The 27,545-nt window shown below is 54.9% G+C and overlaps 1 protein-coding gene across 3 annotated transcripts; it reads right to left on the reverse strand.

Moving 5' to 3' along the window:
• Positions 1 to 1,091: 1,091 nt before the first annotated feature.
• PIGG (phosphatidylinositol glycan anchor biosynthesis class G (EMM blood group)) lies at positions 1,092 to 27,545 on the reverse strand. Of its 3 annotated transcripts, none has more exons than XM_070400776.1 (13): positions 27,294 to 27,545; positions 26,550 to 26,755; positions 22,130 to 22,339; positions 20,761 to 20,949; positions 19,530 to 19,671; positions 16,690 to 16,902; positions 15,529 to 15,746; positions 15,021 to 15,299; positions 13,706 to 14,163; positions 11,873 to 12,064; positions 4,509 to 4,818; positions 3,755 to 3,918; positions 1,092 to 2,398 (listed from the first exon to the last, which is right to left on the reverse strand). In XM_070400776.1, exons 1-13 carry the CDS (start codon positions 27,439 to 27,441, stop codon positions 2,161 to 2,163), a joined length of 2,967 nt encoding a protein of 988 aa, XP_070256877.1. In that variant the 5' UTR covers positions 27,442 to 27,545; the 3' UTR covers positions 1,092 to 2,160. The 3 variants fall into 3 exon arrangements, with proteins under 3 accessions (XP_070256877.1, XP_070256879.1, XP_070256878.1); XM_070400777.1 differs by having other exon boundaries at positions 2,306 to 2,581; XM_070400778.1 differs by lacking the exons at positions 3,755 to 3,918; positions 4,509 to 4,818.

Consider the following 27,545-nt stretch of genomic DNA (forward strand, 5'->3'; position numbering starts at 1 on the left):
TACCTTGGTTGCACGCACATCCCCAGGAGGGGGTGTGCAGGAGGCAGCTGATCGATGTTTCTCTCTCATTGATGTTTCTAACTCTCTATCCCTCTCCCCTCCTCTCTGTAAAAAAAAAAATCAATAAAATATATTTAAAAAAAATACTTTCTTTAAAAAAATGTGGTGTTTTTGCCCCAGCTGGTTTGGCTCAATGGATAGTGTGTCAGCTTGTGGACTGAAGGGTCCCAAGTTTGATTCCGGTCAGGGCACATGCCCGGGTTGCAGGCTCGATCCCCAGTAGGGGGCGTGCAGGAGGCAGCCGATCAATGATTCTCATCACTGATGTTTCTCTCTCTCCTTCTCCCTTCCTCAATGAAATCAATAAAAAAATATTTTTAAAAATGCGGTGTTTTTGTCGTTTGAGTATTTATGATTAAAAAATTACAATGATACCAAGTCATTATTTCTTAAAAAGAGGGGGCAGACCCTGGGGAGGCCAGGAATCGAGGGAAGAGAGAGGAGACAAGGTGGTAGAGGTTGAGAGGACTCGCTCATTCCTTCTAGATGACACTGCTCTTGGAATCGGAAGTTTTCAAGGGGCTGGACGGTGAGTCCTGTGGTGACTGGAGGAGCGCCTCCTCCAGGCGCCGGAGGCAGGACCGTGACGATGGGTGGGACGCCCTGCGGCGGTGCCGGGACCTGGTGCACCAGATGTCGCCAGGAAAGCCCCGTTCTCGCCTGAAGGATGACACCGAGGGTTCGGGTTTGGGGATGTGGCCGTCATTTCCTTGAGAACCAAGTGGACTGTCGTTGCCAAGACAACTCAGTCTGAGCTGATGAACGCTGAGTTTTCACACTAAGTTAGAGTCTGGAACATGTGCACCTGCCCCTCTGCTCCCGCACTTAGAGCTCCGACGGGCGGTGGGCGCCGGACGAGTGGTGTGTGGCTGTGCATCGCGGACCGTGCTGCACGTTATTTTCCAGATGAGAGTGTGATGGAGCCACCCCCGGGGCGGGTTCCCTCAGGCACAACCGCGCAGTGCAGGCCAGCGCAGCCCAGAGCCGGTCACGGTGTGGTTTCAGACTGCACAGCACAACTAAGCTTCCTTTTCAAAATAACTTTATTTTGAAGAAGTTTAAGTCTCACAAGAAGTTGCAAAAACAGTACAGAGATCCTCGTTCCACACCCCAGCTTCCCCTGAGGCATTTAAAGCGACAGGACTTGTCGACACCAGCGTGAAGCTCAGTGCACCCACTCACTGCTCGCCTCTGGCGCACCTTCCAAAGTTTCAGTGCAGCATCGTCACAGAACACCCACAATGACCACAAACGGACCCACACCCTCCTGTCCGGCACCAGGCACAGCAGACTGAGCGCAGAGCCCAACCGTCCCCACCTGAGCCAGACACTCAGGAGATTTGCAAAAATGTTAAGATAATGCCACTCTTGCCTTGACTGGTTTGGCTTAGTGGATAGAGCATCAGCCTGCGGACTCAAGGGTCCCAGGTTCGATTCCAGTCAAGGGCATGTACCTTGGTCGCGGGCACATCCCCAGTGGGGGGTGTGCAGGAGGCAGCTGATCAATGTTTCTAACTCTCTAGCCCTCTCCCTTCCTCTCTGTCTAAAAAAAATCAATAAAATATATATATAAAAAAAAGATAATACCACTCTCCTTGCTAATTTTTGTGTGTGGAAAGTAGTTATTTTTCTTGAAAATATATTAAAGTTTATATCTTTATTTTTAAATGAATAAATTGTTTTGAAATGTCTGTTTTAATTTTCAATGCCATCAGTGCTGACAGCTGTGACCATGAAGCCGCGGTCCGGGGCCCTAGGGTGGAAAGGGCCGAGCCTCTGAAGGTCGCACACGCGACACCCTCGCACCTTTGTATGCACCATGTGAACACACAGGGTTGTCACAGCCTAACTCATCCAGAGGCAATTACAAGTCCAGCAGTTTCTGTAGTGATTGTCCACAGGGGAATAGGATTCATATTCAAACTAAGTATTTTAAAGTGACCTTTTATTAGCCACTTACTACTGAATTCAACGTCAAGTATAGTCGTCCAAGCAATTGGAGCTACTCACCCACACTGTAGGACTCACCTCTTCTTTTTAGAATAATCTTGAACTTACACCTACTTTTATGAATCAAACCCATGAAGTAAACAGTAGGCTTTAACAATGCGCTACTTTCCCAGCGTCTGCCTTGGCGCCGGCCCAGTCCACGGCGGTGAAGCCCAGGCAGAGGGCGGCGGTGACGAGCAGGTGCATGCCCACGTAGAGGAGCTTTGGGGAAAACACGCTCCATATGAACAGGTGGTAGCGCAGGGCCGTCACCAGGACGACGTAGGCGGACACGGGCACGGAGCTGAGCAGCGCGTAGCAGAAGCAGGCGCGCCTCAGCGCCGGACCACTGCGGGCAAAGGGAACTGGGGTTAGTGCACCGTGCTCTGTCCCGGGGGCATTAAGTCACTGACATTTGTATTTTGAAAACGAGGAGGTAATTCTTGCTCCTGGGCCTGGTCAGTCTGGTGGGCAGAGGCGCCTGAGGAGATGAGGCTGCAGGCAGACACCTCCTGTCACGCCACTTCACGCCCTGTTTTGCAAAAGTATCTATTTAAAAACGATATGCACACACTGCAATACTATCATGTATATTATAACCTACAGACAATGAAAAGAAAACCGCACAAGACTATCACCAACTATACGCCAACAAACTGAACAAACTAAGAAATGGATAAACTCCTAGAAACGCACGATCTTCCAAGTCTGAGTTAAGAAGAATCTGAACAGACTGCTAACTACTCATGAAATCAAAGCAGGAATCAAAAAACTCCCAACAAACAAAAGTCCTGGACAGGATGACTTCACAGGTACATTTTAGCAAACACTGAGAGAATTATTCACATGCATTCCTCTTAATCTATTTCCAAAAATCCAAGAGGAGGGAGGGCTCCCAAGCTCATTGTACGTGGCCAGCATCATCCTCATTCCAAAACCAGACAGAGACACTTAAAAAGAAAATTATAGGCTGATATCCCTGATGAACATAGGTGCAAAAATCCTCAACAAAATCCTAACAAATCGAGTCCAGCAAGACCCTACACCATGACAAGGGCTAAACAGAGCCCAGAAGTGAGCCCAGGCCACATGGTGCAGGAGAGGTGGTGACAGAGTGCACACTGGGTAGACGGTCTCTCAATAAAGGGCGCTGGGAACCTGGACAGACATGTGCACAACATGAAGCTCGACCACCAACTTACACCACATACAAGAACCAGCTCAGAACGGATCCCAGACCGAAACGCAAGATCCTGAGCGTTAGCGCACGCAGCCGCCCTCTGCTCTCAGGCACACGCGGCCCCGACCCGCTCCCCGGGACAGGCCGTGACCCCTGCTGCCCCACGCCCTGCTCTGTGAGGCGGCCTGACTGGTGCTCTGGTTCACTCTCTGTGGCGGCTCCAGACCTGAGCTCCTGCAGCAAGTCCTTGTACACACGTCGCGGGTCCCACTAGGGACCCAACCATCAGAAAGGGGACCCCAGGGAGCACGGCACCAACCATGAAGGGGAACTGGGAGAAGCTTCATCGACAGGTGGGCCTTGGCTGCCCCCTGCCCCTCGCCTGGGGAGTGGGTCCTTCTCAGCCACAGCAACAGGGGCTTCCACAGTCACACTCCAGGGTCACCCCTCCCGTCACCCTGGCAAAGGGAGCTGCGCACTCGAGGGGCGTGGACAGACTGCTGAGGGGCAGGGGAGGAGCTGCACCTGTTGGGCTCCCAACTCAGGAAGTTCACCAAGTGGCTGGCCCACAGCACGGGCCCCGCATACGTCGCAAATGCCGTCAGGAACATGGCTGGGACCTCCACGTAGGTGTTCAGGCCCACGAAGCCTGCCGAGATGTCCACCGTGGCGATGTTGTTGGAGTTTCCCTGGAATGACATGCCACGCTCACAACATGGCCATGTGACCGTGAGAAGCCAGGAACCCCGGCCGCCCGCCCACCCTCCTGTCCGGCTGACCCCGGACACTCTTCCAAAGATGGCGAGGAGCAAGCGCCAGGTCTGCTCGTGGAGACATACAGACGGAGTCTCTGATGAGCTGCAGCAAGGCCTGCCTTTCCTCAGATCTATCTACTTCACACAGACACGTGACACACCCTGCCCCCGGGACCCTGTCCAAGGGCTGGAACCCAGAGGTCACGCGGCCCAGGGGCCCTCGCTGGAGGCTGAGGGTGGACGCTGGGCTCTAGGGGAGGAATGACTGAGGGGACAGGCGAGCAGGATGGCCACGAGAGCACAGTCACCACCTCCGCAGAGGAAGCTGTGCAGATGGTCCAGAAGCAGCCACGCCTCACGCAACTGCTGCATCATGTCTTACAGACACACGCACGGCAGGAGCAGCACCACCACTCTACACTGACAGCTCTTTCACCGAACTAACACTGAAACTTCCCAAAGAAAAACTAAAAGATAAATGACAAAAAGTTACTGGTCTACCCACAAAGATAACGAAAACCTACCTGGAAATAGAAGAACGCTTGACCAAACCAATAGTGCATGACGGTGACCTCAGCGGCCCCGTGCCTCAGGGGCCTCCAGATGAACTTGGTCATCACGGTCTGGATCAAGAGGCTGCACACCAGGACGGGAAGGTTATGTGGTCTGAAGAGCAAGGCTGTCAGGAGCACCAGTCCACTGTACACGTCCCACAGACCTACAGTCTTGACTGGGATGCCTGCAGCGAGGACTTGAGACTTAAGCATGTCTTTGACGCCCGTGAACAGAATGCCGAGGACAAACACATACACAAAACGCGCTTCAATGATGCCCCTAAGGAAAAGCAAAACAAATGGGCACATATTTCCCCACGAAGACTGAGTGTCTCCTCAGCGAACAAGCCCCAGCCCCGCCTGCCGGGCGCCCAGTGGAAGCACAGGACCCTGTGTGTGCACTCCTCTGACAGAGCTGGCGTACGGGAACCAGCTCTTGTCCAAGGACGACCTGGTACAGCTCTGCCAGGAACAGCCACGAGCTCACAAACACTGAGACACACCTGCACATGCTGCACACACAACGATTTGGTCCACACCATCTGTTGTTGTGGGCAAGTTAATCAGGACTCCTGATGCTCGACCGTGTTATTTGCAAATGAAGAGAGACGGCACCTACACCCCACAGAGCCGTCCTCGGAACTGATCGGGGGAATGCACGTCCAGTGTTTGCGCAGCGCCTGTTGTGAACTGAACATTTCTGCACGTCACCTGCAGCTGTCTGCAGAGGACACTGTTTGTGACAACATGCCGAAGAACTTCATCGTGTGAAACATATTCCTAAATGTATTTAAATAAATTTCATGCCCGGTCCTCTCCAATTTGCAGCCCCACCCAAGCTGCTGCAGCAGCTTTTTCATGTGAATAAGCCTGTTCTGGCTCAGGTTTCAGACTGAGAATAAACAAATAATCTTCCCTGTCATAGAAGGGAGTGTAGACAGCCGCCGTTCTGGCCTGAGTGACCTGCAGCTCCCCTGGGGCCGCCATTTTGAAATGGCAAAGGTCAACCCCTTCCTTTTCCCTTTAAATTAGCCAACTACGCAAGACTGGGAGCCTAAGCTCTCCCATCAAGAGTGAGGGACAGATCAGGTGCATGAGCAATAAAAGCCCAAGTGGTCGCTGCTCAGCATGTGCATGCTCCCAGCCCCAGTGCATATGCACCTCCTGCAGGAGGAAAGGGACTGCCTTGCTGTCTGGCTTCCGAATGTCCCTTGTGTTCTGCTAGGACCCCTGGTTTTGTGGGGGTCGCCTTATTTCTAACAAGACTTTCCTGCCCTAACCGGTTTGGCTCAGTGGATAGAGTGTTGGCCTGCGGACTGAAGGGTCCCAGGTTCGATTCTGGTCAAGGGCATGTACCTTGGTTACGGGCGCATACCCAGTAGGGGATGTGCCAGAGGTAGCTGATTGATGTTTCTCTCTCATCAATGTTTCTAACTCTCTACCTCTCTCCCTTCCTCTCTGTAAAAAAAAAATCAATAAAATATATTTTTTAAAAAAGACTTTCCTAAAATCTCTCAAACAAGCAGCAGCTGGTGTCAGCATAACCCATAACTATCAATAAGAGGCCCTAGCACCAGCCTACCTTGCTTCACAGCTTGCCCTCACCTGGCATTTCCAAGCACAATACAAGTAACAGCCATCTGCAGATAGCTCTGTAGCTCCTGCAGGGTGGCCCCAGGCAGTGGCTGACTGTGTACCACCCGGGAGGCACCAGACCCAGTACACCTGGCGGACAGTTTCAGACCATAGCAGATTACAGCTCTACACATCCACAAGCAACACACTCAAGGGGCAGACTCAGCACCAAAGCTCCACTGAAGCAAGTCCTGCTCCATAGGGTGTCTCCTGCACAGCAGCTCTCCCACTGTAGTTGCAGCCTGGTCTGCAAAGCCAATTGGCCTGGAGGTCAATTCCTCCCAGTGATGTCAATAGCAATCAAGGCTCAACTACAACAACTAGATACAGAGTTCAAACTAATGGTTATGAGGATGCTCAAGGATCTTAATGAGAGTTTCAAGGAACTTAGTGAAAATGTGAAAGACATGCAAAAGGACCAGTTAGAAATTAAGCATCACTAACTGAAATACAGAATAATTTATAGGGACTCAACAAGAGAGTAGAGGAGTCTGATAATCAAATCAACAATTTGGAATATGAGGAAGCAAAAAACACCCAATCAGAAAAGCAAAAAGAAACCAAAAAATAAGAAGATAGCCTAAGGAGCCTCTGGGACAACTTCAAACTTACCAGCACTCGTGTTATAGGGGTGCCAGAAGGAGAGCAAGATATTGAAAACCTATTTGTAGAAATAGTGACAGAAAACTTCCCCTACCTGGTGAAAGAAACAGACTTACAAGTCCAGGAAGCGCAGAGAGTCTGAAACAAGAGGAACCCAAAGAGGCCCACACCAAGACACATCATAATTAAAATGCCAAGGGCTAAAGACAAAGAGAGAATCTTAAAAGCAGTAAGAGAAAAGCAGTCAGTTACCTACAAGGGAGTGTTCACACGACTGTCAGTTGATTTCTCAACAGAAACTTTGCAGGCCAGGGGGAGTGGCAAGATATATTCAGTGATGAAAAGCCAGGACTACAACCAAGATTACTCTACCCAGCAAAGTAATCATTTAGAATTGAAAGTCAGATAAAGAGCTTCACAGACCAGAAAAAGCTAAAGGAATTTATCACCACCAAACTGGAGGAGAAAGAAGGTAAGGAGGAGGAGGAGAAAGAAAAAGAAAAAGAAGAAAAAAAGATAAAAAATATGAACAATAAAATGGCAATACATACATATTTATCAAAAGTTGAATCTAAGCCGAAACCGGTTTGGCTCAGTGGACAGAGCGTCAACCTGCGGACTGAAGGGTCCCAGGTTCGATTCCGGTCAAGGGCATGTACCTGGGTTGCGGGCACATCCCCAGTCGGAGAGGTGCAGGAGGCGGCTGATCGATGTTTCTAACTCTCTATCTCTCTCTCTTCCTCTCTGTAAAAAATCAACAAAATATATTTAAAAAAAAAAGTTGAATCTAAAAATAAAAATCAAAGAAGGAATTTAATGAATAAAATAAACTGATGAATAAAATAGAATCTGAGGCAGAAACATGGAACAGACTGACGAATCTCGGGAGGAGGGGCAGGAAGAGATTAACCAAAGATATTCATATAGAGGCCAGGTGCACAAACTCATGCACAGGTGGGGTCCCAAGGTGGGGAGGGGGACCGGACATGCTTGCTGTCCGGCTGACGTTTGCAACAGTTGTTGGGAGGTGGCTGCTTTTATATCCTTTCTTCCTTGAGGAGCGTCTAAGAGGGGAAGCAGCTGTGCTGCCCGAGGCTGACCTCCAGGAGGGCAGCGCTGCCGGGATCCGTGGCGCTGGCCCCTTCTTCGGAGATTAGACCTGCAGGACTACTGAAGGAGTGAGTGGCTGCCGCCGGGCTGGTGGGTGCCGGGTCGGGTCTGTCAAATGAGCGGTGCTCCCCCTGTGGGAGCGCACTGACCACCAGGGCACAGCTCCTGCATTGAGCGTCTGCCCTCTGGTGGTCAGTGTGTGTCATAGTGACCGGTCGTAACGGTCATTTAGGGTTTTACCTATAATAATAAAAGTGTAATATGCTAATTAGACCAGATATCCTTTCAGATGACCTTCTGGATGAAGCTGGGCTGCAAGGGAAGCCCGGGTCCTGGGTGCCTGCCAGTGGCCAAAGGGAAGCCCAGGTCCCGGGTGCCAGAGGGAAGCTAGTGCTGGCAGCCAGGGGAAGGAAGGCCTACTCTTGCACGAATTTCGTGCATCGGGCCTCTAATGTGTGTGTGTGTGTGTGTGTGTGTGTGTGTGTGTGTGTGTGTATACATATATATATAGAGAGAGAGAGAGAGGGAGGGGTCTGGTGCACAGAATTTGTGCATGGGTAGAGTCCCTAGGCCTGGCCGGTGATCAGGGCCGATCAGGGCCTTCCGGCTGCCAGCCAGGGCCTCCCTTCCCCAGCTGCCAGCTGGAGCTCTCCTTTGTTCTGTGCCACCCCCTGGTGGTGAGTGCACGTCATAGTGAGCAATCAAACTCCTGGCCTCCCAGCTGAACTCCCGAGGGAACACTCTGCATCTTAATAGATGTGCATTACCTATGGACACAGACAATAAAGTGGTGAAGCTCTTAGGCGGTATGGGAACCTAGTGGAGGGGTAATGGGGGGGAAAGGGTACTGTAATACTCTCAACAATAAAGGTTCAAAAAAATTTCATTTAAACAACAAGAAAGCCCACTGCATGGGAGAACAAATTTGCCATGATATTTCAGATAAGGGTTTAATCTCCAAAATTTATAAGGAACTCATATAACTTAACAAAAGGAAGATAACAATCCAATCAAAAAATGGGCAAAGGACCTAAAGAGACACATTTCAAGAGGACATACAGACGGTCGAGAGACATATGAAAACATGCTCAAAGTCACTAATCATCCGAGAGATGCAAATCAAAACAACAATGAGGTACCATCTCACACCTGTCAGAATGGCTATCATCAACAAATCAACAAACGACAAGTGCTGGAGAGGATGTGGAGAAAAAGGAACCCTCCTTCACTGCTGGTGGGAATGCAGATGGTGCAGCCACTGTGGAAGACAGTATGGAGTTTCCTCAAAAAATTAAAAATGGAGCTCTCATTTGACCCAGTGATCCCACTTCTAGGAATATATCCCAAGAAGCCAGAAACACCAATCAGAAAGGATATATGCACCCCTATGCTCATAGCAGCACAATTCACCATAGCTAAGATTTGGAAACAGTATAAATGCCCACCAGCAGATTAGTGGATTAAAAAACTGTGGTGCATCTACACAATGGAATTCTACGTTGCAGTAAAAAAGAAGGAACTCTTGCCTTTTGCAACAGCATGGATGGAACTGGAGAGCATTATGCTAAGTGAAATAAGCCAGTCAGAGAAAGATAAATACCACATGATCTCACTCATTTGTGGATTATAGAGAACAACATAGACTGATGAACAGGGACAGATCCAAAGACAGAGAAACAGCGATCAGACTATTAATCCCCAGAGGGAAAGTAGGGGAGGGAGGGGGCAAGGGGAAGAGATCAACCAAAGGACTTGTATGCACGCATATAAGCCAAACCAATGGACATGGACAACAGGGCGATGAGAGCAGGAGTGGGGGGGGGGGGGTGGGGGGGGGGATGGGGGCTTAATGGGGGGGGATGAGGACACATTTATAATACCTTAACTAATAAAGAATTAAAAAAAAAAGATAAACTACCTACCAGGTTTTATTCAAAAATCATTATGGCCCCCAACGATAAAATAAAGAAAAAATAAAATGGGAAAAAAAAAGAACAGATACACAGACAAATGGCAGGGGAGGGGGGGTTAGAGTGCAACCACAGGACATGTGGGCATAAACATTACATCACCAGTGGCCACGGACACGGGGGTGGTGGGGGCTTGTGGGGGCGGGAATGGCTGGGGGGCGGTCAAGTGGGGAAAAAGGAGGCATATGTAAAACTTTAGACAATAAATAAATTTTAAAAAACTTCATAAAGCAAATATTTTACACTAGAAAGGCGATGATTTAAAGTAAAGCCGAGTGCCCCACCTGGGCTCTCCTGGTGCTTCTACCCTGAGCCCTTCCTGTAACCTGTCCCAGCTTTAATACACATCCTCTCAAAGTAAGAACAAATAAATACAGTAACGCTAGGTAAAAATGTAAATGAAATAATCAAAACAATATATATTTTTGAAAAAATAAACTTTCAGATTTTCTTAGGAAGATTTATGCATTTTTAAAAAATTATCTTTTTAGTATGAGTTTAATTCAAACAGTGAAACCCTGTCCACGAGGCCTGCCACGGAGACGTGGTCAGGCGCAGCCCACCCAGGCGGGAGCCACGCTGAGCAAACGACAGACCATCAGGATCAGAGAGTGGCCAGAGCGTAGCAGGGAGGGCTGACTGCCGGGCGACCACCGAGGCCTGGCCGCCCCTGCCCGCTGGGCATGGGCTTCCACGTGAGGAGAGCCAGGCATTAAACGTAAAGGCGGTTCTAGGAGATGGACAGGCAGCAGCACCTGGCCCGAGCGGAGAAGCAGCTGCCAGTGCTCTAGACTCAGGACAGCTCTGGGCTGAGCGGCCCTGGCAGCAGGAGGGGCCGAGGACCGGGACAGAGAGGCCGGGCAGGAGGCACTTGGCAGGAAGCACGTGAACCCAGCAGCACAGATTCACCAAAGGGGGCTCCGGCCTACAAGCCGCTGGGTCCGTGAGAGGATCACACTGCCCCAAGCTCTGAAGCGAGTGATGCTGAAATCGGTGCGTCAACCAGAGAGGAAAGGAGGGTCTGCTTGTGCGTCAGACTCTGAGATTGAGACCAACAGCTGATTAAACACCCGGAATGTGACTTCCACCTCCGGCAGGTGCCCAATCTCAGACGACAAAGTGCACCTCCTCTGAGATGCCTGCACACCACGCTGTCCCCATCTGGCCTCCCTGTGTCGGGTGCAGTCCCCTCACCAGGCCCCTGGCATCACTGACTCCCCACGCCAGTTGGCAGGCCATTTCCAGGGGTACCCCGTGCCCCTCAGCCACCTACCCACCGAGGGCCAGTGCCCTCTGCGAGTCTTTCACATGAACATGAAAAGCGACGCTCCTACTTCACAAGCTCAGGCCACACACAGAGGGACAGCCTGCTGCTCTGCGTCTTCACACGTCCTGTGAAAGCACACAACTCAGCAGACGCCGAGGGACTGAGAGCCCAGAACAAGCCTCACTCGCTCAGAGCTCCCCCACGGCTGGCCCTGCCGCCTCCCACGGTGCAACGCTAGTGCCTTGGAGAGCAGAGCCCGCCCCCCCTCGCCTCGGGCCTCCTCGCTGCTCGAGAGGACACCTGGGTCGGAGGGTCCGCACGTTTCCAACAGTCCTGGGACACTGCCCCCCGTCTCCTGGAGACAGAGCAGCTGCCCTGACCTGCAAGGTGACTCAGGGCTCAGCAGCACAAGGCTCCTCAGGGGTTCCCTGCAAGATCTGGGCGAGTTTAGTTTTCTGCCTCGTTTCCCCACTGCTAGGCAACACCCACTCGCTCTTCTATCTCATTTCGTCCTGACCAAGCAACACTGAATCCTTGAGATGCCTTGTTTTTTAAAAAAATTCCCTATTTAAAAAAAATGACCCTCAAACACCTCACCGCCAGGACAGAGGGCACGGTCAGCTCACTGAGCACGCTCAGCCAGGCCCTCGGATCTCGGTGAAACCACCTCACCAACGTCCTACAGGCAGCAGGCAGGTGTCCCTTCAGAAACCAAATCTCAAAACAAGCCCCCGGCTGCAGCACATTACCTGGAAACGTCCTTGTTGTCTTGTTGCCATGGGGACAGCACGTGGCCAGTGGCTGCCCTGTAGCAGTAGACACCCAGCAGGCCAAGCGCCAGGGCCCCCTTGGCCACCGAGGAGCACCTGCTCTGAACCAGCGCGAAGATGGCGAGGAGGGAAAGGGCAGCAAGGACGGAGAGTTCGGCTTGGTGGTCAGAGCTGAAAGGGAACGGGAAGTGCCAGGAATTACCCACAAGTGTAGCTGGCGATGCTGGCTCTCTGCTGTGTGGCTTTCTAAGAACTGTCCTAAGAACAGCTGATTTTCCCGAAAAGCATGGAAGAAAACGGCTGGTGATTGAAATGCAGACTGAGGCTCTTACAACGTACAGACGAAGGGCGGTCGCCCTGACCTACCGCTTCTTGTCCACAGTGGTTCACCCACCGCTCGGCCATGCGCCCCTTTTCTGGGCAGCCACGTTCCCTACACAGGTGAGGAGTTGCTGGGCAAACCCCGTGCTTCCCAGGGTACATCCCACCCCGGGGAGTCATGCACCTCCTGGTGTGATCTCCGTTCAGGGCCCGAGACCCCAGAGAAGTTGGGAGGCTCACAGGCAGCGGGTACAGGGTGGGTGGGCACCCTGCTGCCAGGCCACGCCCACTGCTGCCGCCGGGAGCACTGTTCACTCACGAAATGAAACACACGAAGGAAACACGCCTGGGAAACAGGCAGAGGGTGCCTGTGGCCAGGGTCTTGCTCTGGGGGTGGTCACATGGGGTCCACTCATTGTTGCTGTTTAAACTGGACATTTATGTCCTGTCCTGGTGGTAAATGGTCACAACGGAAAAAGCACCAGAAGGCGAGCCTGGATGCCCCCAAGCAGCTCTGTCCTGGTCCCAGGGCCACCTCTGCAAACCGGGAGGGACAGCCTGAGACGCAGAAGCAGCCGAGGGGAAGGGCCCGGCCAGTGTGGGGAGGAACAGCGCCTGCCAGCACGGCTGCGCTTTCCCGAGCAGGAGGCGCGGGCCCCTGTGCGGTCCCAGGGCCCGTGGGCTCGGCCTCGGCTCCTCTCTCCAGGCCACTGAGGGCGAGGAGGGGGTTCGCAGCAGCAGCCCAGGAGCGCTGCCCGGGGCGCTGGGCTGTCGCTGGGATGGGAGATTCCCCATAGAGTTCGCAGTCAAGGAAGGAGCCACACTCGGGCTGGAGGCACAGGCCACAGTTTCCCCAGTGACTGTTGTGTGGGCCAGGTCGCGGCCTCACCCAGGCCGCCTATCCCTTCTGTTCCCTACCTTGTTAGATAAAAGTTGTGCCCTGTTATTCTACCTGAAACTCCCAACTGCTGGTCGGAGTAAGCATTTCCCTGTTCTCCTGCTGAAGCTTCCTGCTGCAGGGTGTCTGTGACTGTCCTGAGCGCCCCTCACACGGATGTCTGACTGTCCTGAGCCCCACCGCCCCCTCTAACTGTCATGAGCCCCCCTTTCCAGTCTGGGTTTCACCTGCTGCACTTCTCCCAGGTGTTGAAGCAGCACCCGCACAGCCACTAGCTGTCGAGGCTTCTGACCACGTCCGTCACAGCCTGTCCTCCCAGGAGCAGCTGGCCCGGGCAGAGCCAGCTCCTCGCTGTGATCACCACTGAAAACTCACAGGTTCTCAAACATCAGCTGCAGTGATTCGGCCATAAAACCAACCACATAGGCTAGCCTGACGTAAGTGTGCTTTTCAACATCAATTCATGCGCTAGGGTGTATTTTTCTAATTCTTCAAAGCTCAAACACCACTTCCATCCTGAACATGGCAAACGGGCCCCATGTGGAGAAAGGCGACTACTGGCCAGCTAGCGGGGCCATGGCGCGTGCTCTCACCTGGTGAGCCAGTGCCCCAGGTCAGGGCGGTGGGCCCACTGCACCCCCGTCTGGTTCAGAGACCGCAGCAGCCGGCAGCAGCCGAGGACCAGCCACGGGCCGGCCAGCGCCATGCACTTCTCACGCCCTCGGAGTCCGTCCAGGGGAGAGGGGCTCTGGCGTGCTCGGCCGAGCTCTAACACGTCACAGCTGACGCTCCTGTCCTGCAAAGCTGATGCCGCGCCGGCAAACTCTCCTGCCACCCGCGGGCAATGCTCAGGCTCCTCGTCGTCTCCCAGGAAGCAGCTTCGGTAGCTCTCGTGACTCAGAGCCAGACACAGGGTGCTGACGAGGAAGTACCAGGTCTGGTGCTCCTCCTCGATGAAGCTGCTCGCACCCAGACTCAGGACATGGCCTGCCGTCCCCGCCAGGACGAGGAAGTCCAGCTCCGACCACTTCCAGTGGGAAGGAGCTCGGTTCTGTAGAAAGGAGGGTGGACTTTGTAAGGGAGATCTGAGAACCGCACACAGCGTGCTGCACGCTGGGCACAGAGCAGAACCCACGGGACACGCATCAGATGCTCCCTGGCTCTGGAGGCATGGCCTGCCCTCCTCAGCACAGCCCATCCGAAGCCCGGTGGCGAGACATGGTGCCTAGACCCGCACCACCTGGGCAGCGTGGGGGCTCAGAGACCTGGGCCCGGCCCCTGGACCCAGCCCTTCATACAACATCTTCGTCCTCTCGAGCCTGGGTCGTCAGGCAGCCACAGCCAGTTCCCGCTACTAAACCAAAGAACCTCAACGATATTTCCCAAGAATCCAACCATGAATTTTCCAGAAATCCAGAAGTTTCCACTGAAATGTTCGTTCTACTGAAATGACAAAGCTGGCATCACAGCACCATCCCTTCAATGTACCAACTTGAAGCATATAAAACTAAAGACAGTGTGGCTCAGTGGTTGAGATCAACCTATGAACCCGGAGGTCACGGCTCGATTCCCGGTCAGGGCACATGGCTGGGTTATGGGCTCGGGCCCCAGTGTGGGGCATGCAGGAGGCAGCTGATCCATGATTCTTTCTCATCATTGATGTTTCTGTCTCTCTCACTCTCCCACCCTCTCTTTCACCAGGACCCTGTCTTCCGACCTGACAGGCGAGGCCTGGGACCTGTCAACCCGGAGCTGAGAGTGTGAGGTGGGCCAAGAGCCTGGGGACAGGCTGCCCTCCCCGGCTCCGGCCAGCGCTGCACCTGCCACACACATCGGGGGGGAAAGGTGCTCAACTACCAAGTGCAGCTACACAAAGAGATGTGTCCCATCTGCGGGAGCCAGCCTTACCCTCCTCAGAAGCTTTCCACGCAAACACATCCTGGTCAGAGTGGACAAGACCCCACAGAGCAGCGCGGAGACCAGCGCCAGCACCCCGCCCGCCATGGGCCACGCGAGGCTGCACAGGTAGAGGGAGCTCTCAGTCGAGGTGCACACGACCATGTGCATGGCCCAGAGAAGCAGGAACATCACGTAGAAGAGCAGAGAACACACGGGCGACAGGGGGACCTCCAGCTTCGCCGTGGCACCCAGGGCCTGCGGGACGCTGAGCAGGAGCAGGGCGAGGACCTGGGCGGGAAGCACAGGCTGGTCCACGATGGCGGCAGGGAAAGGCCCAAACCACGCCTCCAGCCACCCGCCTGGGCAGGACTGTGCACAAAGGCACACGTGAGCAAACAGGAAAACCAGTTTCCTGCTTTGGGGAACACGGATGTGCTACAGACACTCCACTGCAATATCCTGGCTGGGGTATCGAGCCGGCTCCACAGGTGAGCCTTGCTCCGTGCGAGCACCGTACCTCCAGAACCACGACGGTCCCTACCACCATCGAGTACATGTCGTACTGGGCCTCCTGGCTGCTCAAGGCCTGGCTCAGGGCCTTCAGGGTGTACAGGTACTGCTTGCGGGCCTTGGCTCCCATGTTGAGAAGGATTTCTGCGTTATTTTCCTCTAAGTACAGTCTGACCCAGTTTCCGTGCAGCCTTTCTGATATTTTAAACTGTTCGAATCCATGCTCTGACAAGAAGAGGAACAGGTTGCGGACGCAGCACAGACGTAGGCACTAGGTTCCCAGTGTGCTACCGCGGCCTGTGGGAGAACCTCACAGCGGGCGCCCAGGAACCTTCGTGTGTGGGCTGGTCACGGGCCAGCACCCTCCAACCTCCTTCCAGCCGACCGCCCCCACCCCTCTGCCTCCACCCTGGCCTTGCCTCTCCTCCTCCCCTGCTCCCTCTCTCCTTCCCTCCCCTCTGCTCCTGCGATGGAAAACCACCCGGAAATGCATTGTGTTAACAGGCCCTCGACTTTACAGAAACCTTCCCATGCTCGCACTGTGTGAGGACTGGGCGGACGGGTGCCTGCCGCTGTCTCTACCACATCCACAATCCCCCCCCCCCCCCCCCGCCCCCGCATGGCTGCCCTGCCTGACTCTCAGCAACAGCCTGCGTCTTCTACCGGCTCCGTATCGCGAGTCCTCTCTGGGCAGCTTCCTCCCAGCTCTCCTCCACCCTCCCTGGCCCCAGAGCCTCCCAAGTGACAGCGAGAGCCCCTCCTCTAGCCAGGGTCCCAGAGGCCCCACACCCCCGGCCTCCCGTCCTGTGCCTTCCTCTGCTCCAGCCACTCCCGCCCCTTCATCCCTGCAAAGTGAGGCACGTCCCCCCCCCGCCCCCTCGGACCGAATCTGCCACATGCTCCCTCCCAGGCCCTCGCCACCCACACACCACCTGCTCTCCCTCTCAAGCTGCGCTCCATGAGGGCAGCCCTGGCCCTGCTTCCAAACAGAAACTGAGTGGGAAGAGTCACCCCCTGTTGACTGAGCACACTTATGGGAGCACGTGCTGGAGACAACGGCCTCTGGTGCTGCTCACGGTGATGGCCGAGCTCTGAGAGCACCGCCAGGCCGCAGCGAGGGCCAGGTCACGCGGGGGCCCCAGCCTGACGGAGGGTGGCCGTGACTCACCTTTCTTGTACCCCGGGACGCGCACTTGCAACAGCCTGCTGAGCTGCACTGCATTCAAGTGTAGGAGCCTCAGCTGTTCCCGCAGGGCTCTGCCCTGCACGACTGGGAACAGGAAGCGGCCCACACTGTGCTGCGGGATGGGCAGGCCGAGCCCCACCGCCAGGGTGGCAGCCAGGTCGGTCTGCTGCACACGCTCTGGGGGCCTGACTTCACCTAGGGGAGGAAGCAGGGTCAGCGACAGGCTCTCGGACACCTGACAACGCACGTCCATCACCATCTCTCCAAACCCTTCCCTGTAGGTTTACATGGAGCACCTCACCGTGCTGTCAGTGAGCCGACGGACCACCACCTTCCCTGAAGCAGCCACGGCGCCTGGGAGACGCCGGCACAGGGAGCAGGTGGCGCAGCAGACGGTCACCTGGGGGTCCCTGGCGGCCCTGCCCTCTGGATCAGAGTGGTGCTCACAGCCCCTCGGGGCACCTCTGGGAAAGCAGTGGGAGGCTGGCCCAGCGGCCACGGCCTGAGCACCTGCAGTGCTTTGCACTAGGCAGGGGTTGGCGTCTGACGGAACCTACAAGGGGACTGGGTGCCTCACAACCTGGGCTCTGCCCCAGGCCCCCCGAGGCCTGGACAGGAAGCTCAGCGCAGGCGTCCTCTTCTCGGTGGAGAAATCCCCCCGTCCCTCCAGCCGCCTGATGCAGGTGGGTCAGCGGAGCCTGGGGCCAGCCTCCCACTCTAGGGCGAGCTTGTAGAGGTTTAGCTTTGATTATGGTAACTTTGGGTTGTGTGAAATTTTCTTTTTAACTGGGTCCAACTTATTCTTCTTTTCTGACCAACCCTCCACTGATGCCTCCCGGGTTATACTTAGAAGTTTTCCACTCCAATATTACTTTTCTTCTCATAGTCTTACGCTGAGGGCTTGTTCTCAGCACTGACACTGGTGGGGCCTGGCTGCTGTGCTGAGACCCGACACTGACTGCAGCAGCCCCGCGCTGCGCACAGACCTGGCTGTGCCCTGCAGACGCCACCCGACAGCAACAGCACAGAGGGAGCCAAAGGGGCCCTGGAGGAAAATGACACCACAGGCCCCGCCGCTCAGGGCCCAGGCCCAGGCTGTGGATTCCCTCCCCAGGGAGGGGCGTGCAGGAGGCAGCTCGTCAGTGATGTTTTCATCTCTCTTTCCCTCTACCTTCCTCTGTGAAACAATAAGAATATACATTTTTTAAAAGACATCATATGAAAATACGTCTTCACAAACACTTGCTGATGAATGTTCACAGCCCCGTCCACGGACGAAGGGATAAATGGACGCGTGCCCACACCACAGCTGTCACTCAGCAGCACTGCAGGGCCCGCTATCCTGTCCACAAGACCACCGCCCAGGGCTCCTTGGATCCGAAGCCCGGAAGACGCAAATCTAACAGCGACAGAAACACAACTTGCTGGAGGGGTGGGGGGTGGTGGGGCCCACTCACAGAAATGTTCTAAAACTGATACTGACTCAATGAACAAAAGGAGTGAAGTCTGCGGGAAACAACTATTCTTAAAGTCAACGAGTGAAACATACGCCCCCGCAGCCCTCCAGGCCATCTGCCCGCACACGGGCCTCCCAGCCCGGCAGCTGTCCTTTTCCTCCCGAGACAGCCCGCTGCACGGCCCACCCTCACTCCTTCCTGCTGCTCGGTGGTATCTGCTGTGTGGATGCACCACGTTCAGCCATCTCAACAGGGCTTGGCTCTCATGAATGATGTTGCTGTGAACGTCCGTGAACACGTGTTTGTGAGACATTTACACGTGGTGCCACTTCCATTCTAGGAGCTCAGGCACTGGGCAGGACGAGCAAATGCTGGGAAGAAGCTGTTTCTAGTGCAGGGCCCTCACTCCACCCGGTGGGCACCCTGCTGTGGTCGAGTGAGGGTAGTGGGGTGCAGAGGCCGTGCTGTGGTCGAGTGAGGGTAGTGGGGCGCAGAGGCCGTGCTGTGGTCGAGTGAGGGTAGTGGGGTGCAGAGGTCGTGCTGTGGTCGAGTGAGGATAGTGGGGCGCAGAGGCCCTGCTGTGGTCGAGTGAGGGATAGTGGGGCACAGAGGCCGTGCTGTGGTCGAGTGAGGGATAGTGGGGCGCAGAGGCCGTGCTGTGGTCGAGTGAGGATAGTGGGGCGCAGAGGCCCTGCTGTGGTCGAGTGAGGGTGGCGGGGTGCAGAGGCCGGTGCCCAGGTGGGCCCTGTACCCGCTCACTGGAAGGCTGGCTCCAACAGTGCTGGGTGATGGCAAGGAACTGTGAGAGGAAGCCACCGAGGCCACAGAAACAACAGCAAGTGAAGCGAGGGGCAAAGGCAGGCCCACGGGGAGGGTGGCAGAGACGGCCATGCCTGAGGCAGGGGGTGGGTCAGGGGGCCGTGTGTTTGGGTGCAGAACTGGGTGTCCGTGATGACAGGTGAGTCCTCAGTGAATCTTGCTCGGACTGGTCGGGTGACTCCTACTGACGCGGCTACTCAACCTCTAGTTTCTAACAGAGGTCACTTTGAAGGGAACGTAAGTACTGATGTTTCTCAGTTCATGTATGTGCCTCCGAAGTCGCCAAGCTACAGGACATTCTTACTAACAGTCCCAGGCATCCAGGCAGTGGCATTCATACAACCCAATTCCCACAAAGGATACTTGTAATAATCAGGGCAAGAAATCTAAACTCCTAGTCCTGACTGCCCCTTGCCCTGTTGATTTTCATTCTGCCACTGCTCAGGGTATTTCAAACTTAGCTTCCAAAAACAGTTTTACAATGAACATCGGGTGATAGAACAGCAGAAAAGTAGTTTCAGCATGTGAGCCATGCCTGGTCCTCACCGGGCTTCCTCTCGAACGCAGAGCTGGCGAGGAGCAGCGCGGTGTTCACCTCCTCCAGGGACGAGGCCCCGTGGCCCCCACTCTCGGACATGCCGTGGTCGCCACAGAGAACCAGCAGGCTGGGCGAGAGGGCCTCCCTCTCCTGTAAGGCAAAGGGGCCGTCTCAGCGGCACTGACACCGGGAACACGCACTCGCTAGGAGCCCACGTCAGGTTCTAGCTGCATGAACAGTGCTTTCTAAATTAGTGCGTTTTCCTTTTACCTATGAGCTTACAGTCAGATCAAAGGGTCAAGGTCAAATAGCGTCATGTATGAAACAAGCAGAATCACATGGAGGTCACACAGCACAGTGGGACTGGACAGAGGGCCTCTCAGGGCAGAGGATTCGGGCCCGGACCTCTTTGCCACTTCTGAGCTGTGAGAGTGCAGGCACACTGCTCTGCGCGCCCGGTGTCCCCATCTGTCAAATGCAGCACCTTCCTGCCCTGGGGCTCCAGCCATGCCCTCTGCTGCCCAGGATGTGCCCGGCAGGCTCCACCTCGCCCTTGCTCTCGGCCTGGCACATCGGCCCCTCCTGTCCAGCCTCTGCTCACATCCCCTGTGACTACTCTGCCCAGGCTGCTGAAAACCACAGCCCCTCAGATGCGGTTCCCTCCTCCTGCCCCCACTGTTCTGTGGCACGTCACCTTCAAGAACACTCATGCAGCCCGGCTGGCCTGGCTCAGTGGTTGGGTGTCGCCCTATGAACCAGGAGGTCACGATTCGATTCCTGATTAGGGCACATGCCCAGGATGCAGGCTCAATCCCCAGTGGGTGTGTGTGTGCGCAGGAGGCAGCCGATCCATGATTCTCTCTCATCACGGATGTTTCTCTCTCTCTCTCCCTCTGACATCAATAAAAATATATTTTAAAAAGAACCCTGATGCACTCACTGTGCTGCTTGTCTGCCCTCCTGGCTGGAGCCCATACCCCGCAGACACCCAGACAGGCTCAGCGTCCCGAAGGCACTCAGGAAGCAGGAGCGGGAGGGATGGTGATGGTGGAGACACAGCCACTGGAGGCGGGACCAGGCAGGTGAGCTCGCAGTGGCACCTGTGCCGGCTGAGGCTGCCGAGGGACGGTGGGTGTGCATTCACTCAGCTCACCTGAGCTCACGTGCCGGCTATAGTTTTTCTGCAGACTGTGGGCACAAGCACCTCCTGGCACCAAGACCCACCGAAGCGCAGCTCACCTCTGACAGCAGCGAGGTGTGGATTCTCATCAGGACGCTGTCCATCTCGCTGAGCTTGCGCCCAATCAGGGGACTGCTGGGCCCGGAAATGTGGCCGATGTGGTCCAGCCCCAGGTAATGGAGGATCAGCACATCCCAGTCCCCCCTTTTCAATACTTTGTCCAAGTGCCTCGTCACGTTATCGTCCACCTTAAGGGGAAAGTGCAAAGGAAGAGCTCGATCGTCACTGCCCAGGGAAGTGCTGTGTCGTTACACATCACAGGGTTCACTGTAGGGGACAGGACTAGTGGGAGTTTGAAAAGACCAAGAAAAAAAATTAAAACTGCCATAAAGAACTGAACATCCGATGAGATGAAACTTTCACTGACATCGTTTCGTACCCCTAGGCTGTAGACAGACTGTTATACAGATGGACCAAGCAAGGTCTGCTGCAAGAACATCTCTGTGGGCACGGCGAGGGCTGCACTGAGCAAGGACCCAGGACCCAGTTACACAGGGGAGGGCAGTGAGCACAGGACAGTGCTCAGGGTTCCAGTGACCAGCATGAGAGCTGTCCTGGGAGGGAGGAGACAGCACTCTGTGACCAGCTGTCCACAGGCCCCAACAGAGCCATTTAGCCTGGTCAGCCCCAACCCCTCTGCTGGCCACCTCCCTCCCACTGAAAAGCCTACGGCAGAGAAGTTTCTGAGTGACCGTACACAGGACGGGGAGGCCCAGTTGCCGCTGGCCAGTACTGCTATGCTGCACAGGCCACTGCAGCAGAGGGCAACTGTGTTAGCCAACGGACAGGTGAGGGGGTGCAATGCTGTCCGCCCTAATGCCAAGTCCAGACATGCAGTGCCACTGCCCTGAGGGTCTCCCTCTGCACCCAGGCTCAACTTTTCAACAAGGGCTCTCATCACTCCTCCCCTTGGCGAAGCGGCACTCCCAGCTGATGCCCCTCAAGACCACCCACCCAGCTTGCCCTCGACCCCGTGCCTCCCACTCGACACTGACCCATTTGCAGAGAGACCAACGGCCTCGGAGCCCCAGGCAGTGTGGCATCCTTGGGCTCGGCCTCAGACAGAGGCTGCCACCACTCTACCCTTGTGGGACGTCCCCGCTCACCGGTGCACCCAGCTCACCTGACTCCTGGCTGGGCAGCCCTTCTGGATTCTTGACACTTGCCAATCGGTGCTCAGCCTCCAGGCTGTGGGCTCCAGAGAGCTGTGCTCATGCCTGCACCAGGGCTCACGCCCCTGGCTGTCACGGTGAAAGTGAGCCACGTTTGTACTGTCTCCACACCCTCCCGATAGAGCAACAAACACCACTACAACGAACGCTGCCTCTCCACCTGGTAGGATCTATGTTTCTTATTTTAAACACTGACCTCTGTATAATCTGACACAAAAAATGAGGTTGTTCCATCATATTCCACAAAGTGCTTTGGGAATAACTTCACCCATGTTTCGTCTCCATAGAAGATGATTCTTTTCCCAGCGGCTTTTGCCTGTGTGACGACATTGTCCTCCAGCAGTGCGGGGGAGTTGAGGTTTCTGACGACATCCACGAAGCCGGGGAGGCTCCCTGTCATCAATGCCTGCAGGAGGGAACACTCTCGGATTAGACTTTGGGGTCCAAAGTGCAGCAGGGGGAGGGGCGCTGGCCCCTACACAGAGGAAAGACACAAGCATAAAGTAGGGCATCCCCAGTACCAAGGGTGGGTCGGTCCTACGACAAATGGGGAAAGCTACCCACAGATTCTGGCAGAACCAGAACGCCTCACCGTGAACACCTGACCCCATTTCAGACAAGGAGAGGATAAAGGAGGCGCTGAAGAACCAAAACAAGCGACAAAAGGTGGTGTGCACGCAAGCCTGTGTTCACACCCACGCCAGGCTCTCACCTGAGCTTCAAGTCTGCAAACTCCACGTCCCGATTCACAAACCAGAGACTCTGCTGTCCACTCCCGAGTGCAGGAGCAGCTCCCACACACCTCTCAGGGTTCCCCGAGAGCTGGCCCAGGTGTGCTGGTGGGGACCCCTCCCTGCCCCCACCACATGGCCCCAGTTTCTGGGAGAGGGAGGGGGTGTGACATCTTCACACCTTCCTGTGACCTCCCTCATTTTAGCCCGGAGTCCAAGAGGCCGCATCGATGGGGCGTGGTCTCCGTGGTCTGTATCTCCCAACAACCCACAGCACAAGTGTCTCGGCCTGTGCAATGCCAATCAACAGGAATCGGGTCACACCCAAGGGGCAACTGCCAAGACTTCTCCAACAGCAAACGGACATGTGCATTGACTGGGCGTCTGGAACGCATGCCAGCTCGCTCAATCTTCTCCCCCCAAGAGCAAGATGACACTGGATAAAACCGTCAAAACCACCATTTGGGGACTCTGAAAACTCACCAAGGACAGACAATCCATTGAGAAGTTCTGTCTCAGTCAGCTCTGTGCGTACCCACAGCGCTTTCACGGGGCTGCGCCCTGGCTGTGCTGCAGGCGCAGAGGACAGAGGGCCCTCGACTTGGAGCTGGCTCCAGGGGACAGTGCCACGCAAGGGTAGGCATCCATGGCCACATCAACAGCTGCCCGAGGCGCCGTGCTGGTTGTGGGAAGAGACCAGCCCAAACTTTAAAAGGGGATTGGAGGAACGAGACAGGTGTAGTGGCCCCCGTCAGCTCCACCTCTTTCTGGCACCTGGAAGGCTGCGTGGACCCTCAGGAGACCCGAGAGGGAAGGCTGACTTCCTAGCTCCTGCTGGCTGGACAGGAGGCCTCCTCACAGAGAAAGTGAGAGTCAGGGCGGACGCGTCAGTCCCTGACCAGTGAGCACGTGGCCCGTCCACACATGACCCCGCGAAGGGTGGTAGCCTCACCACACTAGGTCTCTATGCACAACTTCTGAGCAATCGCTAGCCTGTGCTGACCCTGAGTGGCCCCTGGAAATACTAGCCTAAAACTAAAAACAAGAATTGGAAAAACAACCTCAGACAACAGCTGCCCTGCACTCAGGGAGACACTCTCCAGGCCTAGTTCAGGCCGGTCACGCCACACACACAAAATAACAGCAGTGACAGCCACCACTCCTGCGTGAGGGTCGACCTCAGTGGAGGAGGGGGGCATGGATATACACCCGTTATGTCTCGTCCAACTACACACATACAAATGCATGTGCTGGACTGGACAAAAATCCTATCTCCATAAAGGTATTTCTTTTAAGATTTTTTTATTGATTTCTAGAGAGATGAAGACAGGTGTAATGGACTTCCATAAGCTCGATGCAATAGAGGTAAGAGTGAGACATTCAGCCGGAGCCCACAACCAGGACGTGTGTCCTGACCAGGAATTGAACCAGCGACCCTCCGGTGCAGAGGAAGGACACCCAACCAAGCCACACTGGCCAGGGCTAGAGTTATTTCTTTTTCTTTTTTTAAAATATGTTTTTATTGATTTCAGAGAGGAAGAGAGAGATAGAAAAACATCAATGATGAGAGAGAATCACTGATTGGCTGCCTCCTGGACACCCCCCACTGGGGATCGAGCCTGCAACCCGGGCATGTGCCCTTGACTGGAATCGAACCTGGGACCTTTCAGTCTTCAGGCTGACGCTCTATCTACCGAGCCAAACCAGCTAGGGCTAAAGTTATTTCTCAAAATGTGAGCCTCTCTCTTACCCCCAAACTCTACTTCCTAAAGATAACTGATTATTTTTGGTAAGCACCCTTTCATACTTTCTTCTGTAGGTGTACAACCAAAAATATACAAAGATACATTTTTCACCAAAATGGTAACAAACTATGTAAATAATGTTACAACTTGGTTTTGTTTTCCAATTAATAACAGACCACCGATTCCTTTCCCCAGAAAACAAATAGCTACTTCATCTTTTTTTTAACAGCTATAAAAACTACATATAAATTTATGTGTGTGTGTGTGTGTATATATATATATATATACACACACATCCATACACACACACACAAAAATATTTGTTAACCCTTACCTGAGGATATTTTTTCCTTTTTTTAAAAAAAGACGGGAAAAGGGGGGTGGAGAAACACGTGAGAGGGACACATCGATTGGCTGCCTCTTGTACATGCCCGACCGGGCCGGGGATGGAACTTGCAACCCAGTATGTGCCTTTGACGGGAATCGAACCCACAGCCCTTCAGTGCGAGGGTTGGCACTATCTACTGAGCCACACCAGCCGGGGCTATGTTTTTAGTATTTGAATGTACAATATATTTACATCCAATATTTGAATGCACAATATATTTAACCAAGACCATTTTAATGGGTACTTTCTTTAAAAAGCTTCCAATGGAAGTACCATTTGAGCTGAGACCTGAGACTGAAGTGTTGTCTAGGTGAGATGAGTTGGGGCCTTCCTAGGGAGACACAGGAACTGCAAAGGCTTGAGGCCAGAGGGCAGTGTGCATGGGAGCCAAGCTATGTGTGCTCATGAAAGAGGAAAGTAGCTCGGACGAGCGGGAGGTGAATGGGCATGACCGCCATGAGGCCTGGGTGAGTAGGCACAGTGGGGGGCACCAAGTCAAGAGCCGGAGACCACACTGTACTGGAGGAGGGAGGTGGCTCAGTCCAGCTATAGTCTCAGAATTAAGATGCCTGTTCACCTCCTTTCTCGTGAAGAGTAGGTTATCATCAATCTTTAAATTTTTACAAGGTGACAGACAAAATCTGGCCTTGCAGATGGTTTTAATTTGCGTTGCTATGATTACTAGTAAAGTAAAAAGAATCTTTTCACAAGTTTAACGGACACTGGAATGTCTTGCCCTGTGGAACTCTTCCTACCCTCTGGGCTGTCACCCCAGTGAGCATGCAGGGAGCGACCGAGTTGCAGTTGGGGGCCCGAGGAAGGGTTAAGGGAGAACTCAGTCTGTCATGTCCTTGGAGGTTCCCGTGGCTGCCATGGCCTTGGGGAGGGAGGTTTCCTGCCTTCTGAGGACCCGTCTTAGTCACCCTGCTCGGCAGTGCTGCCATGTGCCGCCTCGTGACACCCAGGCTCTGGAGCCAGGCAGCCCTGTGCTCCAGTCCCCAATCCAGTTGCGTGACTTGGGTACTTCAAGCCTGCTCCCTCCTTCGGAAGTGGTCCCTAATAAAGCTTTAGTCTTTTCTTTACCCATAGTTCCTAGGTGAAGCACTAGGCACTTGAAAGCCACACTCACTAGGCCGAGCACCTGCAGGCAGGTTACACAGCAGACACAGCGAGAACTGGGAGGCCAGACCCTGTGGGGTCAGTCCCCGTCCGCTTCAGTGCGGGGCAAGCCTGAGTTTCCCTTCTCATCGGTAAAGTCGAGAGATTGAACGAGATAACCCTTAAGCCTTTCCAGGGTTATAACTGACCTAATGGCAATTAGAGAGAATAACAGGGTAGCAAGGAGGATGGCGTCCCCGAGACTCTGCTGCCCTGGAATATCTGGCTTCCAATCCTTTATGCCGCCCAGGAAGCATGAACTCTGGCTACTTGAAAAGGGGTGCAAATTGTAGTCTCAGTTCTACCTTATCTGTCAGGCTTCTTCGTCCGTCTGCTACCCCAGCCAGGCTGACGGCACCAAATGCATTTCAAATGTGGACAACAGACTATACAGAGCCCTCTAAACCTCTCAGAGCCAAACCATCCTATGTACTAAAGAGCTAATGTGCTAATTACACCGAACAGCAGAACAACCATCTGGACATCCTACCGGACAAAGCCAGGCTGGGAGGGGCCGCGAGGGCTGGGCCCCCTGCATGAATTTCGTGCATCTGGCGTCTAGTGATTTATAAAACACGATGTTAAACCGTTTACCTTGATTCGAGGCATGGTAACTGTAGGCGGCTTTGCTTCAGCCACAAAACTGTGAGCTGCACCCTTTTCCACAAGGGAAGTGGTGTAGGGCATAAATTTCACACCTTTTGACCCAAACACAAAATCATCTCTCAAGGCATCGATCAGCATAATAACGACTTTCCTGAAGAGAGGCGGGGGGCGCTCGGTCCAATTGGAACTGGCTCCTAAAAGGGTTTGAAAGAAAAAAGGAAATTGAACTGTACACGTGACTTAGCGTCCAATCACCTATAACCCCGTTTCTGCCCACGTCTCTGGCACCTACCCTGCCAACCCCGAGACAGTGCCCTCCCCGGGGGGGGCTCCCCCCACGGAGCTCAGGAGCCCGGGACCCAGTGATGAACCCCCTCAGCAGGGCGAGGAGCGAGCCCTGGCCCCGCAGTCCCTTCCGGGCGAGGGCCCTGCAATGGCAAAGGCAGGCGCTGGCCCTCCGAGCGCGCGCTTCGCTGCGGAAGGGCAGCTTCCAGCAACTGTCCCCGCGCTCGGCGGCTCCGCGGGGCGGACCTGGGCAGAGCGGGGCCTCTCCCCGGCTGGGGCTGCGGCGGGGAGAACCAAGAAAGGGGCCCGCCGGGCGGGCGTCGCGACGGTGCCAGGGGCCTGGCGGCTGTCAGAGAGGGCGCGGGGTCCGCGGGCGTCGCCATCTGCGGTGACTCCCTGAGCACCAGGGCGCCGGCGCCCGAGGGCCCGGAGCGGAGAGGGCCGTACCTGCCAAGGGCTCGGGCGCCGCGGGCGCCGCCGGGGGCTCGGGCTCGGGGCGCGCGGGCGCCGGGAAGAACCCCCGCAGGAAGAGCGCGACCCCCAGCACCTCGATCACCACGCAGCCGGCGGCGTAGGCCCCGCAGCCCAGCCGCATCGTGCCCTCCGCGCTGCGCGGCGCCTCCGGCGGCGGGAACGGCAAGAGCGGGTGCGCCCCGGGGCCCTGACGGAGCCCGCCCCGCGTCCCGGCGGCTGCGCACC

Source organism: Myotis yumanensis, unplaced genomic scaffold (genome assembly GCF_028538775.1).
Source record: "Myotis yumanensis isolate MYYU_CA2020_CCGP unplaced genomic scaffold, mMyoYum1.0.hap1 SCAF_1, whole genome shotgun sequence".
Lineage (NCBI taxonomy): Eukaryota > Metazoa > Chordata > Mammalia > Chiroptera > Vespertilionidae > Myotis > Myotis yumanensis.